General features: G+C 26.4%; 2 protein-coding genes across 4 annotated transcripts; one reads left to right on the top strand and one right to left on the bottom strand.

Annotated features, from left to right (window-relative positions):
* Positions 1-495: 495 nt before the first annotated feature.
* On the top strand, positions 496-6,093 carry Sms (spermine synthase). Of its 3 annotated transcripts, none has more exons than XM_035093748.1 (8): positions 496-701; positions 1,292-1,582; positions 2,065-2,176; positions 3,879-4,001; positions 4,090-4,244; positions 4,350-4,439; positions 4,505-4,696; positions 4,865-6,093. In XM_035093748.1, the coding sequence occupies exons 2-8, from the start codon at positions 1,301-1,303 to the stop codon at positions 5,009-5,011; spliced, it is 1,101 nt and encodes a 366-aa protein (XP_034949639.1). In that variant the 5' UTR covers positions 496-701; positions 1,292-1,300; the 3' UTR covers positions 5,012-6,093. The 3 variants fall into 3 exon arrangements, with proteins under 3 accessions (XP_034949639.1, XP_034949638.1, XP_034949640.1); XM_035093747.1 differs by lacking the exon at positions 2,065-2,176 and adding an exon at positions 3,032-3,143 and having other exon boundaries at positions 4,865-5,695; XM_035093749.1 differs by lacking the exons at positions 496-701; positions 1,292-1,582 and adding an exon at positions 3,032-3,143 and having other exon boundaries at positions 2,089-2,176; positions 4,865-5,695.
* Positions 6,094-6,301: 208 nt separating this feature from the next.
* LOC118073322 (uncharacterized) lies at positions 6,302-7,808 on the bottom strand. Its single transcript, XM_035093750.1, has 2 exons — positions 7,513-7,808; positions 6,302-7,403 (listed from the first exon to the last, which is right to left on the bottom strand). The coding sequence occupies exons 1-2, from the start codon at positions 7,606-7,608 to the stop codon at positions 6,456-6,458; spliced, it is 1,044 nt and encodes a 347-aa protein (XP_034949641.1). The 5' UTR covers positions 7,609-7,808; the 3' UTR covers positions 6,302-6,455.
* Positions 7,809-11,961: the final 4,153 nt, after the last annotated feature.

Genomic DNA, 11,961 nt, shown 5'->3' with positions numbered 1-11,961 from the left:
CTGTGATCTGAATAAAATAATGAATTTTATAAAATTTTTACTTTGATCGAATTAATTGAAAGTGTTTGAAAATAATTACAGGTATAGATGAAATAGTGGATTTATATGCGTATGAAATAAAACTTTATATTTTATTGTTTAAAAATTTGGGCAGTTTGTAAATATTCTCCAGAGTAAAGGTTTACTTGAAAACAAAGAGGACTTTTTGAACAAAAAATACAGCGACCATTGTTATTGTGGGAGCTTTCGATTGAGATGATAATGTAGAAATTGATTTGAGAATAGACTCTCTGTCGATACGTTAGAAGATCAATTAATCGAGAGTCTATCGATAAAACAGAAACTCGCATGACACCTTTGTGCAAAATTCTGATATTTAGTACCAAAAATTGACACCAACTAATTTAATAATTGGCGCTGAAGATCATCACCATGAAAATAGACCAAATTTTTTAATCACCGACTTTCTTATCAGTTTTATTTGTCCAATGAGTGCTTCGGTGCGGGTCTTCTCTCATTTTGCCTTTTTTCTGGCGGCGGTGTAAGAGTAAAAAAGTATTACAAAAATTAATATTTAAACTGTTGGAGATTAAGAAATAACCGTGATTATTATTAACTTATTGTCAATAATTTTTCAAATTTTCAATCGATTTACAAATCTTCTTTGATAAAAAAAAGTGTAATCAATTCTCAGGAATAAAGTGAGTTTAGTGTCTATTAAATTGAAATGGGAAGCATTATCGTGTTAGAAAATAAGAAAATAATTGATTTTTTTCGATTTGATTCTTTATGTGGCTGTTGTAATAAAAATTAACGTACATTGTTTGTGACATGTATATACATTTTAGCACTGCCTTTTCTTTAATAAATTAGCTAAATGGTGTATTACGTAAGCCTGACGCTAAATTAATCAAATTTAACTACACATTTTTAGCCAAGGTTCTATTGTGAAATATCAATAGTTATAAAATATTGTAGTTTGAACCTAAATTAGTTTAACCAATACTGTAAAATTTAATAAAATTATTTAACAACAATTAATCAATTTTTATACAATGTATCAATTAACAATTCAATTTCAAATCAAATTATGGAAATCATTGTAAATTACATCTTTCTTTTAATTAAATATGAATTAAAAATAAAATATCTTACACTTATAAGAACTGTTTTCAAACGAAAAAAATTCAAAGTTTAATAAAAAATGAAAAAACCTGATAACAAATATATATTGAACCCTATTTAACGATGGTTGAACTTGTGATATTAACTGGTGTATTTTTTATTACAGATTACTGAAATGGTGGCTCACACAATATTACTCGATTTTACTGTTTCTTCAAATGTTATCGCGGATGTCGACAAAAGATCCAATCTTAAATCTACAATAGCAAATGTGTTGAATGATTATTTTACTGGCTTGAAGCCATTAACTGAAGCAACTGTTGATGAGAGTTTTATAGTATTGTATACTGGACCGAAAAGTAGTTTAATTACTGTAAGAGGATATCCAGAAGGATTGATTACAATCAATGTTGAGTATTATAAAGAGGATGAAGAGGAAGCACTACTATCATTTGAGGTATTTTATTATATAATTTCGAGATAAAAAATTAGGGAGTATCAAATTTATATAGACTTACATTGTTCAAATCATTCAGAAAAATATTTGTACTCCATATTTGGTAGAATTTATGTCTTAATCAATGTTTGCATTGAAAAATCAATATAAGTCTGTATAAAATATTACAACATAGGAACATAATACTAAACTTACTAACAAGTAATGTATCAGAAGTTTTTTTTTTCTTTAATGAATTTTTTTTTTTATAAATATTTGTTTCTACATAATAATATTTGTCTTATTTACATAACATAAAATTCAGTATTCACAAAAATAAATATCAGTTGATAAAAATGAAGAAAATCTCGGACAAAAATGTTCCATATATTTAAAATTTTGACATTAGAATTATAAATAGGAGAGTATTAAAAATGATAGAGTAAGTTATAATGTCATTAAACCGGGAAAGAAAACATCGCTTAACTGACAGGATATTGTAGCAGTGGCGTTACTTGGAAGCTGACATTGCCTTGGCTCTGAATAGTCAGCGAAGCAAACGTTTGCCACCCGTAAGACGAGGAACCATATATGATCTCTATTTAACACTATCAGGTAGAATATGCTTTTCCAAAAGTCGAGTATTTTATGATTTCCATTCTCTTATATTTTATTAATATTGTTGTCGTTGATATTATAATTATTATTATTGATTTAATGTTTTTTTAATTGGACATTATCTCATTTATGCATATTCATATGTTGTTACTCCCAAGACATTTGCCATAAAAATAGTTTTTGATAATAATTATTGTTATTGCTAATGATGAGAATTTAGACAATTCGGCTAATCAGCTTGTGTGGAATGTTGAATGAGATATATCCCAGCACTTTGTTAATTTATATTTTATTGTCTTTTATATTAATTATCTTTGATTCCTGCACTAGACATTTATTTTTATCAATTTTCATTGACAAAAGAAGAAACAAAAGTCTGTTTATCACAATGTAATAATAATGTCTATAACATTTATGAAATTGATTTGAAAGATGAAAAAGAAATCGATAAATAACTCGAATCTTAGTTGTTTATTCACTGTCATTACTTCAATACATATCAGAATTTACGATGCCTGTTAATATTTCAATCTTATATATGTTAAAAATTGTAAATAACACATTTATGAAAAATTATCACCGTTTTTTAAAAAATTTTTAAGCTAAATGAGCAATGCAATATTTCCAAGTGATTAGGTGAATGTTTAGCAAAGTCTTAATATATTTATATTATGCTTGATGAATTGAATTACTATATGAGGAGTGTTTTCATGTTTAGTTCATCTAGTTTTTTTTCACACGTATAATCTAGAATAAAAATATCCGTTATTTTACACAAAACGTAGAAAGATTACTTAATTAGAAAGTACGTTTGTTCTTTTTATTCGTTGGTTCGCTTGACGGCTATGATAGTCTACGAGAAACTTGGAGACAGCAATACAGGCAGCAACATCAGCTATGCGATCACACACGCTTGTTCCCATAAAACGCGGTGGCCCATTTGAGAGATACTTTCCTACTAGCGGTGAGTTTTTATTTATTATTATGTTTCCGGTCAAATCAAATTAAATATTATATTAATAGAAAACAGACTTAGCAATTAAAAAGTTAACAGCAAGCAAGAAATGAAGGCATTTAATTTTGCTCCGAAAAATTAATTTTTCAATTTCTTCAAAAACGTGTATACAGCCAAAAAACTAAGTTTCTCAATGATATAAAAGTAAAAAAAAAAGTTATTGCTTTGTTATAGACTGTGATATGATTTTAGCTTTTTTTTATATTAATTCAGAATACTGATTGTGCTTCTATCGATTTATATTTTGATGCATTTTAACTAAAAATATATCCAAAGCTTTACTTATTTACCTTTTATATTTTTATTAACTTTATCTGAAGCAAAAAAAATATGTCATCGATATATATATATTATTATTATAATATTTTTTATGCTAATAGTATTGATTTTGTACACATCGATTTACGTAGTTTATAGAATAATGTAAAATATATTCAAAGATCTTTTTAAATTGCATGCATCACTAAAAAGTTGATATCATTTCAACTTTTAATGAGACTGTTAAATTATTTTTTTAAGTATTCATTTTTGCATGCATCAGAATTTTCCTAATTAATAACTTTTTCACAAACTTCACCATTGTTCCTCATTATTATTACATAGTACAATTTATAGAATTATGGTTTTATTTTTTAATTGAAGAGAACATTGTTATTTAATTCGTATCAAATTTCTTATTTCTAGATGAAAGATTGTTGGAGTATGACATCGATAAATTGGTATTTGAAGCAAGATCACCATATCAAAAAGTACAAATAGTTCATTCAAAATCTCTTGGTAATTTATTAGTATTAGATGAATTACAAAGTAAGTATAGAAGACAATGTTTTTTTTTCCAATCCATGAATCACATAGTTGTAGAGTAATAGAATATGTTCTTGTAATTTGTGTGCAGATATGTCAGAGGCAGATTTAATATACACAGAAACCCTTATGCAACGAGGAAAAGAAAACTATGCAGGAAAGGAAATAGTAATATTGGGCGGAGGTGATGGTGGATTACTGTGGGAATTGCTCAAAGAAAAACCTAAATTTGTGATAATGCTTGAAGTAAATTTTTTTGTTTGTTAGATATTTATTATTTCATAATCACAAGCATAGTAAATCTTGATTTAATATAAAGGCAATTAATTCATCAATTTTTTCAAATAATAGATTGACGACATAGTTATCAAAGCATGTAGTCAACACATGAGAAGTATTTGTGGAGATTGTTTAGACAAACGAAAAGGAGACAATTATAAGGTAAATACACATAATCGTATCAAGATACAAATAATTTCAAGACAATACATTTAATTTTTTTACAGATTATAATTGGGGATTGTGTGGAAGCACTTGCTCATATGATTGAAGAAGGTCGTCAATTCGACTATGTGTTTGGAGATTTAACTGATATACCAATAAGTATGACTCCTCATGGCGATGCTTGGGATTTTATCAGATTAATACTCAACTCGACCATGAAAGTATTAAAACCATCAGGAAAATATATGACACATGTATGTATCATTTTTATCATTGAATCCAACATTCATAATTTTCATAGTAAATTGGAAATAAACAAAAATTATAGTAAAAATTCGATTTATCATTTTCATTGCATGAATGTAGTAAAAAAGTCAAATGTTTATTAATCAATGTGATTAACTTTTAACAAATACTTTCAGGGTAATGGAGCTTCTTGTCCTGAAGCTTTAACTATGTTTGAAAATGAGTTATCTCAATTGTCAGTACCAGTAACATTTACAAAAGATAGGGCATTTATTCCCTCTTTCTTTGAAGATTGGATTTTCTATCAAGTTTCACGTAAATGATCTATTAAATATTAACAATAACATAATCATCATAAGAATTATGATGATAATAACACTTTCAAGCGTAGTAGTTACTTATTAACACATATTCTTTTACCATTATTATGACCTCATCATGTCGTATAGTATCGATTAAACAGTTTATTATTATTCTTGTATAGACAATATTGTTATTCAAAGGTTAAAAAGTGCTTAGCAGAAAATAATTTTATTTATAAGGAAAAAAGAAACATTTAAATAAATTCACGCCTTTTTTTGAATGAAAGAAAATAGAAACGTATATATGTATATATCTTAGAAGTATTTTAAATAATGTTAAAAATGCATTAAAAATATTTTGAATAAGTTACCACAATTAAATTGATATGCCAAAGTCATCGTACTAACAGACTATGGATACTGATAACCATTTTCTTCTAATGCTATTAATTTCTGTATTCTACTGCATATGATCCTGCTTTTTATTTGATTTGTATTTATATTTCATAGTGGAATTGATATAAATTTAAACTTGTAAGCTAATTTTTTAAATGATGAAGATAATTAGATCTAAAAGATTTTAAATGTATTAAGATTTGAAGAGAATTGATTCTAAAAATTGTTCAGAGTATTAAGCTCAAATGGTATTAAATCTGAAAGAAGACAAAATAATCAATCGCACAATAAAGAAAATATTTCAATCAATCAATTTTTTCTATTTATCTATATTCGTAAATAATATAATAAATTTTACATTACATAAGTCGTTGAATTTATATGAAAAATGTGCATACAATAAATAATGAGTAAATGATGAGCCTTATGAAACGCTAAAAAATTTATTACAATTATTTTAATATTACTTTTCTTTGCTTTGTGTATTAGTACAGATAATCGGCAAACTCAAATCAATATAATTAATTCGTATAATATTTACAATAAATAATTACAAATATAGACTTAAGAAATAATGTCTTATGTCGGTTATAAAAAAAACTGTCAGACTTTTTTCATTGGTTAAATGTTTGGCCCCACGTTTCAGGCATTATACAAATATTTAATTAAAAATTGTATATCAATAAATAAGGTAATTCAATATTTAATCACACGATGCTGCCACATATTAATGTAATTTATTTATTTTTAAAATTATAGTACGTTAAAATTGAATTAAAAAGCATGCACACATTATAACACCACATTAGCCATTTACTTAAATAATAATTATTAAATATTGACATTAATTTTTTTCATAGAACTTTGATTAATTCTATTATTTGAATTGATTATTTATAAATGATGTAACATGCATAGTGAATTTTAAAGCGATGAAATATTAATCTCTAGCTTATGACAGTTTAAAATTATTCTTATCAATTAATGTTATGTTAATCTAATTGATAGAAAAATTTCTTATGTGGCAACATTTTTAAATATACGATCATTCAAATTAAAACTAAATCTATTATGTGCCTAATGGAGATTCGTTGTGAAATTTCGATATTTCTGTAAATGACCCGACTTCTTGTACTGGTGGTTCTGTTTCAGATTCTATTAAAATCTGTTGTAACCATTGTTGAATTTGTTTTGGATGTTCATCAGTTGAATTTTTTTCCTGAGCATTATTAACGTCACCATTCACATTAATAAATTCGTCTACACTATCCTTAAAATTATCAAGACTATTTCCATTACTTTCCTGTTCATTTTGTTCTATAAAAACTGGTGAAGATAAAGGAGTAATTTCGTTTTCAGAGTTTTCTACTTTTGTTTCACTTGAACACAAAGATCCATTAAGGATGCTGTTATTTACGTTGTCAGATGAGGGATGAGGTATTATTAAAGTACTATCTTGTGAACACGATAATGGACAGTGATTATTATCTGTTTCATTAAGCTTCTTTTGAGATCTTAAGTTTGGGGATATAATATTTTTGGTTTTTAACTCAGAATCGTTTGTGACATTGATAGAATTACTTGGAAATGAAATCTTTAAATCACTGAAATCACTATGATTTGATGGGCTCATTGAATCTCTTTTATACTGAAGATTTGATAATTTAATGATAACATTGGTTTCACTTTGATGAATGTTTAGAGATTTATCAAAATTTACAATATCCTTATTAGCATCTTCATATTCTTGAACTTTATAAGGATCTAAATTTTTCACAATGAGACTCTCTTTATCTGGTAACTCAATTTTTCCTAGTTTAGAGATGATATCTTGAAAATTTTTTACTTCATCTAAGTTGACGGTGATAGATGGCTCAGTACCCACGAGCTCCCAATTAGATTGAATTATAGATAATTGCTGATTGTGAATAGCTTCTATTTGTCGTAGTAATTGTTTTTCTCTTGATTTTAAACTGTTTCTTAAATCATCAAAACAATTTGTCACTTGAGCACGTACCTGAGAATTAAATTGAATAACAATTGAAGTATCCATCAGAAAAATTATTTATTGTAAATCATGGAAATATTTATGAAGTAGTATTGAATGAATAATTATTAGCTTTTACCTTTGCAGCATTCTCTTCAAGTACTTGTTTTTTCTCGGTAATTATTTTCATCCGAGTTGTTTTATCACTATCAGTTTGATCATTTTTTCCTATCATTATCGTTGTATATGTTCCTTAATATGTAATGAAACTCCAAAATTCATTAACTATATGAACAATTTAAGTTAAAAGGATCTTAATATTACTCTATGAGTAAGTAAATTCTTATTTTAGAAAAAAAACCATCACAATAATCTAAAGTCTTAGTTTGTTCAATTTTTTTTTACTAACATTCTACAGTACAATCAGCTGGTGGTTGGTCTGTAAATAGAGAATCTATAGAAAGAATATGTAGTACTGGATTATTCCGTTTACGCCATTTACCGATTAATGTTAAGAAGAAGCAGCAGTAGTAAATTCTTATTTTAAATGAAAAACTGACGCTATGATTAGGACAATACGACTCCATTGTTTAATCAAATTTATCCAATTAAAAAATGATTTCATTAACTTCCGGTAATCCTATTAAATTTTGATACGTTTTATTTTCTGTTATGGTACATAACCTTAGTGACGCTGAATAATACGCAAAATAAACGGATGTTTTTGTCTTTTATTTCGGAGTAATTTGTTAAAGTAATTATTTGAAAATGCGATAAGTTTTAAATAAATTAACTAGTAAATAAAGAAAGTTTAAAGTAGTCTAAGAATGTCAATAAACAAAAATAAGTGTACAAGTGCGGAAATTAATTTTATTTTCAAAGTAAAGTGGTAAAGTGGTTTGGTTATTCATTTGTTTTACAGTAAAATAGTGATGATTAAATTTTTTATTGTCTCGGGCATCAAATGGTGAGTAATTTAGACATTTTTAGAAGTATAATTGAAAGGTTAGATATTACAAAAAGTTTTTTTTATATTCTTTTCCAAAAGTGTTTACAAATTATTAACATTAGGTATTATTATTTTTATACAATAACAATAAATACTTCAAAATGGAGTTCAGTGACTTTAATTGTAATTAATCTTAAATGTTTGCCTAAGGAATTTATTACATTCTTTCAAAAATATCTAAATTTATTGACCGAGACCATTGTCAGCAAATTCGCGATGTCAAAAGAGCGGGGAAAAAAGAACAACAAGAGTAGATTAAAAAAAAAAAAAAACAAAAATACACTAAAAACTAAACGCCAGGGTAAAGAAGAGGTTTCATATGGAGCCAGCAAGATTTGTACGTCCTGCTGTGTTTCCTAATTGCTTTGCCTCTTTGCCTTCTCCTAATATGAAGGTTCACGAGGTTTAGTCAGCTTCGTCCTTGAACTCTTGAAGTCTCAGGATATCTTGCGAGTTTCCAAAACGAAACTTCCACCTATCATAACTTTGGCCTCCGCCCCCCGACCCACTAAACAAGCATCGTCATCTATCACGACATAAAACAATATAGGTATTTGTTTTTCATGGACTTTAAGTCTAATTATTTACTGACAGCTTAAAGGAGAAGAAAATTAACAAGTATTCTACAAATATAATTTTAAATACTCCATTAACTTGAAATATATAGCTACAAGATATTTTTTTAAAATATCAATAGAGCATCATTTTTTTGAATTTTTTTTTCAAGAATAAAACGTTTTATATTTTATGATGAATAGTTTTTGGTAATTACAGGTAGACATGCAAGATACTAACAGATAAGAAATAATAATTTTTTTTTATATTCATACTGATGTTTGAACAACATCTCTATATTGAATAGAAAGACAAATTTTCTATTTTTACTTGACAATTTTTGTATCCATTTTTACAGAAGTAAATTTGCTTCTCTTTTACATTATTTTAGCTCTTTTTACCTCTCTGATTATATTTTGAAAAATAGTCTTTTACCAGACACCGTGATGTTAAAATATCGTTTCTAAAGAACAGTTTCTAAGGAGAAAAGGCAGTTCATTGTTTTCCAGACTACTTTTACCTTTTAGATATATTGTTTAGGGTTCTTTTGACTTTAAGAAAAGCAACACAGGTCAAAAGCTAAGTGGTCCAGAGGTTTTACACTAAAATTCATTTTCAATACTTTTGGTTTTCATGCTAATGAAAATTTTCCAATGATTTCTTGCTATAATTATAAACAGTATTCAACCACAATACTCTCTTTTGTTGCATTGTTTCTTTAATGTAAATATATATATATACATTTCATTCCTTCATTTGGCTTTGTTTTGTTTCTATTTCTACGGTGGTAACTATTTAATTTTTTAACTTCAGTCGATTATTGACAAATTTTTTGCTCTATTATATTAAATAGTCTAGGAAGGGTATTTTAAATTCTATAATTAACATATTCTTTCTCTGAAGAACACTTTAGACTAAAATTAACTAATTATGATAATTTAAAATAAATAAATGCATTAATGACATATTGTTAACAATGAATCAAGCTGAAGGAAGACTTTGAGTCAAGGAATGTTATTCAGTAATTTATTAATTTGTTTCTGTATTTATTAAGGATGTGCAAATATATGGACACGTGTATCGAGTAATATGAACATCATATCTATCGTTAGATTATGCAATTCATGACATGACATGTCGCGCCTACAGAAGATCGTTTTTCTCTCAACAGGGTGCTAAATGTTTTTAAGCCTCGAAAAATTTCTTTTAATGTATCAGCGTTAAATCATGACGAAGCTTTTTAAAGGATAACATGTCATCAACACATTAGAAAAATTGATTTTTATCTTGCTATTAAAGAAATATTATTTAGAATTAATCGATGTGAAAATAGAAACAAGTTCTTTAATGGACCTGTAGAAAAATGAGTTTTCAATTTATAGATAGTCTTCTTCCTAGTAAATTTCTTCTTCTTTATTGTGTTTATTCAATATAAAGAAAGTTGGGGAGTGACAAAATTTTCGAGATTAAATCAAATAATTGTTTAATAAAAAAAACTATTAATCATAACAGTGGATTTTTAAGAAAGATTTTTCTCCTACAAATTTTATAACAATAGAAAAAATAATTTAGCTGGAAGAATTTGTTGCAGAATATATTGGTTTAGAAAATAAAAAAAATTCCTATGAGTTTAAAAATAGAATTGGTTGAATATAAATTATATATAGAGACTTATAAATCAAAGGAAAAAAAATTAATGAAAGGTTTTGTTAACCATATTTTGACACCATAGTAGCACGAGTATTGATGGTGATAATCTAATCCCGTAAACAGTGAATATAAGTATTCCTGATGAACCTTTGGATAACGAGCTTGGCACGTAGATTGTGTAGGATGATCATCACGATCGTGACCGGATAGGTCTATAGAAGAAAGCCTCCTTGCATTTTCTTCTATTCTTCTTAACGATGAGTATGAGATTAGGCAATTTTCAAAAACATCTTTATGGTTCTTGTTATTGATTCTTGGTGCATAGGCTTTAACAAGTTTGAGTATAGAAGAAAACATTAGTACTCTTTGTAGTGAATTACGAAAGATGATTGTCTTTTTGATCCTGGTGTTATGGATACAGGTAAATAGAACACAATCACTCAATACACCATTTTGTTTAATATTTTAATATTATTTAAAAATAGTAGTTTTTATTTTTTGGATTAAATATTAAGATGAGTTAATTATATGATTTAAAATAATAGATCAAAATGAAGTTGAGTTTAATTATTGTAATTAAAGGTCAATTTTTCAATGATAAATTTTCTTTATTAGAATTTTTCTTGATATTAATAAATAATTATTGGACCAAAAGAGACTGATGTCTTTATTAAAATAAATCCAAAATATCCTTATAAAATTTGCAGTTAATTTAAAGATAGCAAGAAATATGATGAAGTTAATTATAAAACTTCTACAACTCTTGACTGGTATTCATACACTATTTTAGAGTTCTATTTTAAAATATTCTAATTTGTAATAAAATTATCAGAATATCTTTCCAAATTGTCTGTGATTATATATTTTATTAATCAATGTCTGAGGTGAAAAAATATAAAATAGAAGAAAGAATATGTATATATTAAGAAATTATTATTTTTTTTCTAAAAATAACATAATCGTATTATAAATTTTTTATACAAAATAACATCGTTTAATCGAATATATTACTTATCCAAAAAAATCCATACATTATTGCGATCACACTGTTGTTTTTTCTTTAATTAAGTGATTTGGCTTTTAAATATATTCGTATTTGGTGTACGTACGTAACTGATGATCAGTATCTTTGACGCTGGATACTATAAACAGGTCACGTTAGGGGTCAGAATCGAACGTTCGATTTTCCGAAACGATCATCATCGTTTCACAATATCGAATCGATTTGTGAGATACATAAATCCATTTCTAAAAGATCTACAATGTTACTCCTGTTTTTTATTTTATTTTTTTTTGTTTTTGTATAAAGTAAATAATTCTTTAATTCGATGATTTTTTAGTAGTTTTTGGCCTTATTTAATGTGTTACTTTTAT

Source organism: Chelonus insularis, unplaced genomic scaffold (assembly GCF_013357705.1).
Source record: "Chelonus insularis isolate UGA/USDA-ARS -01 unplaced genomic scaffold, ASM1335770v1 scaffold_277_pilon, whole genome shotgun sequence".
NCBI lineage: Eukaryota > Metazoa > Arthropoda > Insecta > Hymenoptera > Braconidae > Chelonus > Chelonus insularis.
This window is presented reverse-complemented; position numbering and strand designations above follow the sequence as displayed.

Coding starts and splice junctions, on each gene's coding strand:
- LOC118073322 (XM_035093750.1), bottom strand. CDS start 7,608: ATGATAGGAAAAAATGATCAAACTGATAGTGATAAAACAACTCGGATG. Junction 7,404..7,512: donor TTGAAGAGAATGCTGCAAAG/GTAAAAGCTAAT, acceptor TTTAATTCTCAG/GTACGTGCTCAAGTGACAAA.
- Sms (XM_035093748.1), top strand. CDS start 1,301: ATGGTGGCTCACACAATATTACTCGATTTTACTGTTTCTTCAAATGTT. Junction 4,245..4,349: donor AATTTGTGATAATGCTTGAA/GTAAATTTTTTT, acceptor TTCAAATAATAG/ATTGACGACATAGTTATCAA. Junction 4,440..4,504: donor GAAAAGGAGACAATTATAAG/GTAAATACACAT, acceptor ATTTTTTTACAG/ATTATAATTGGGGATTGTGT.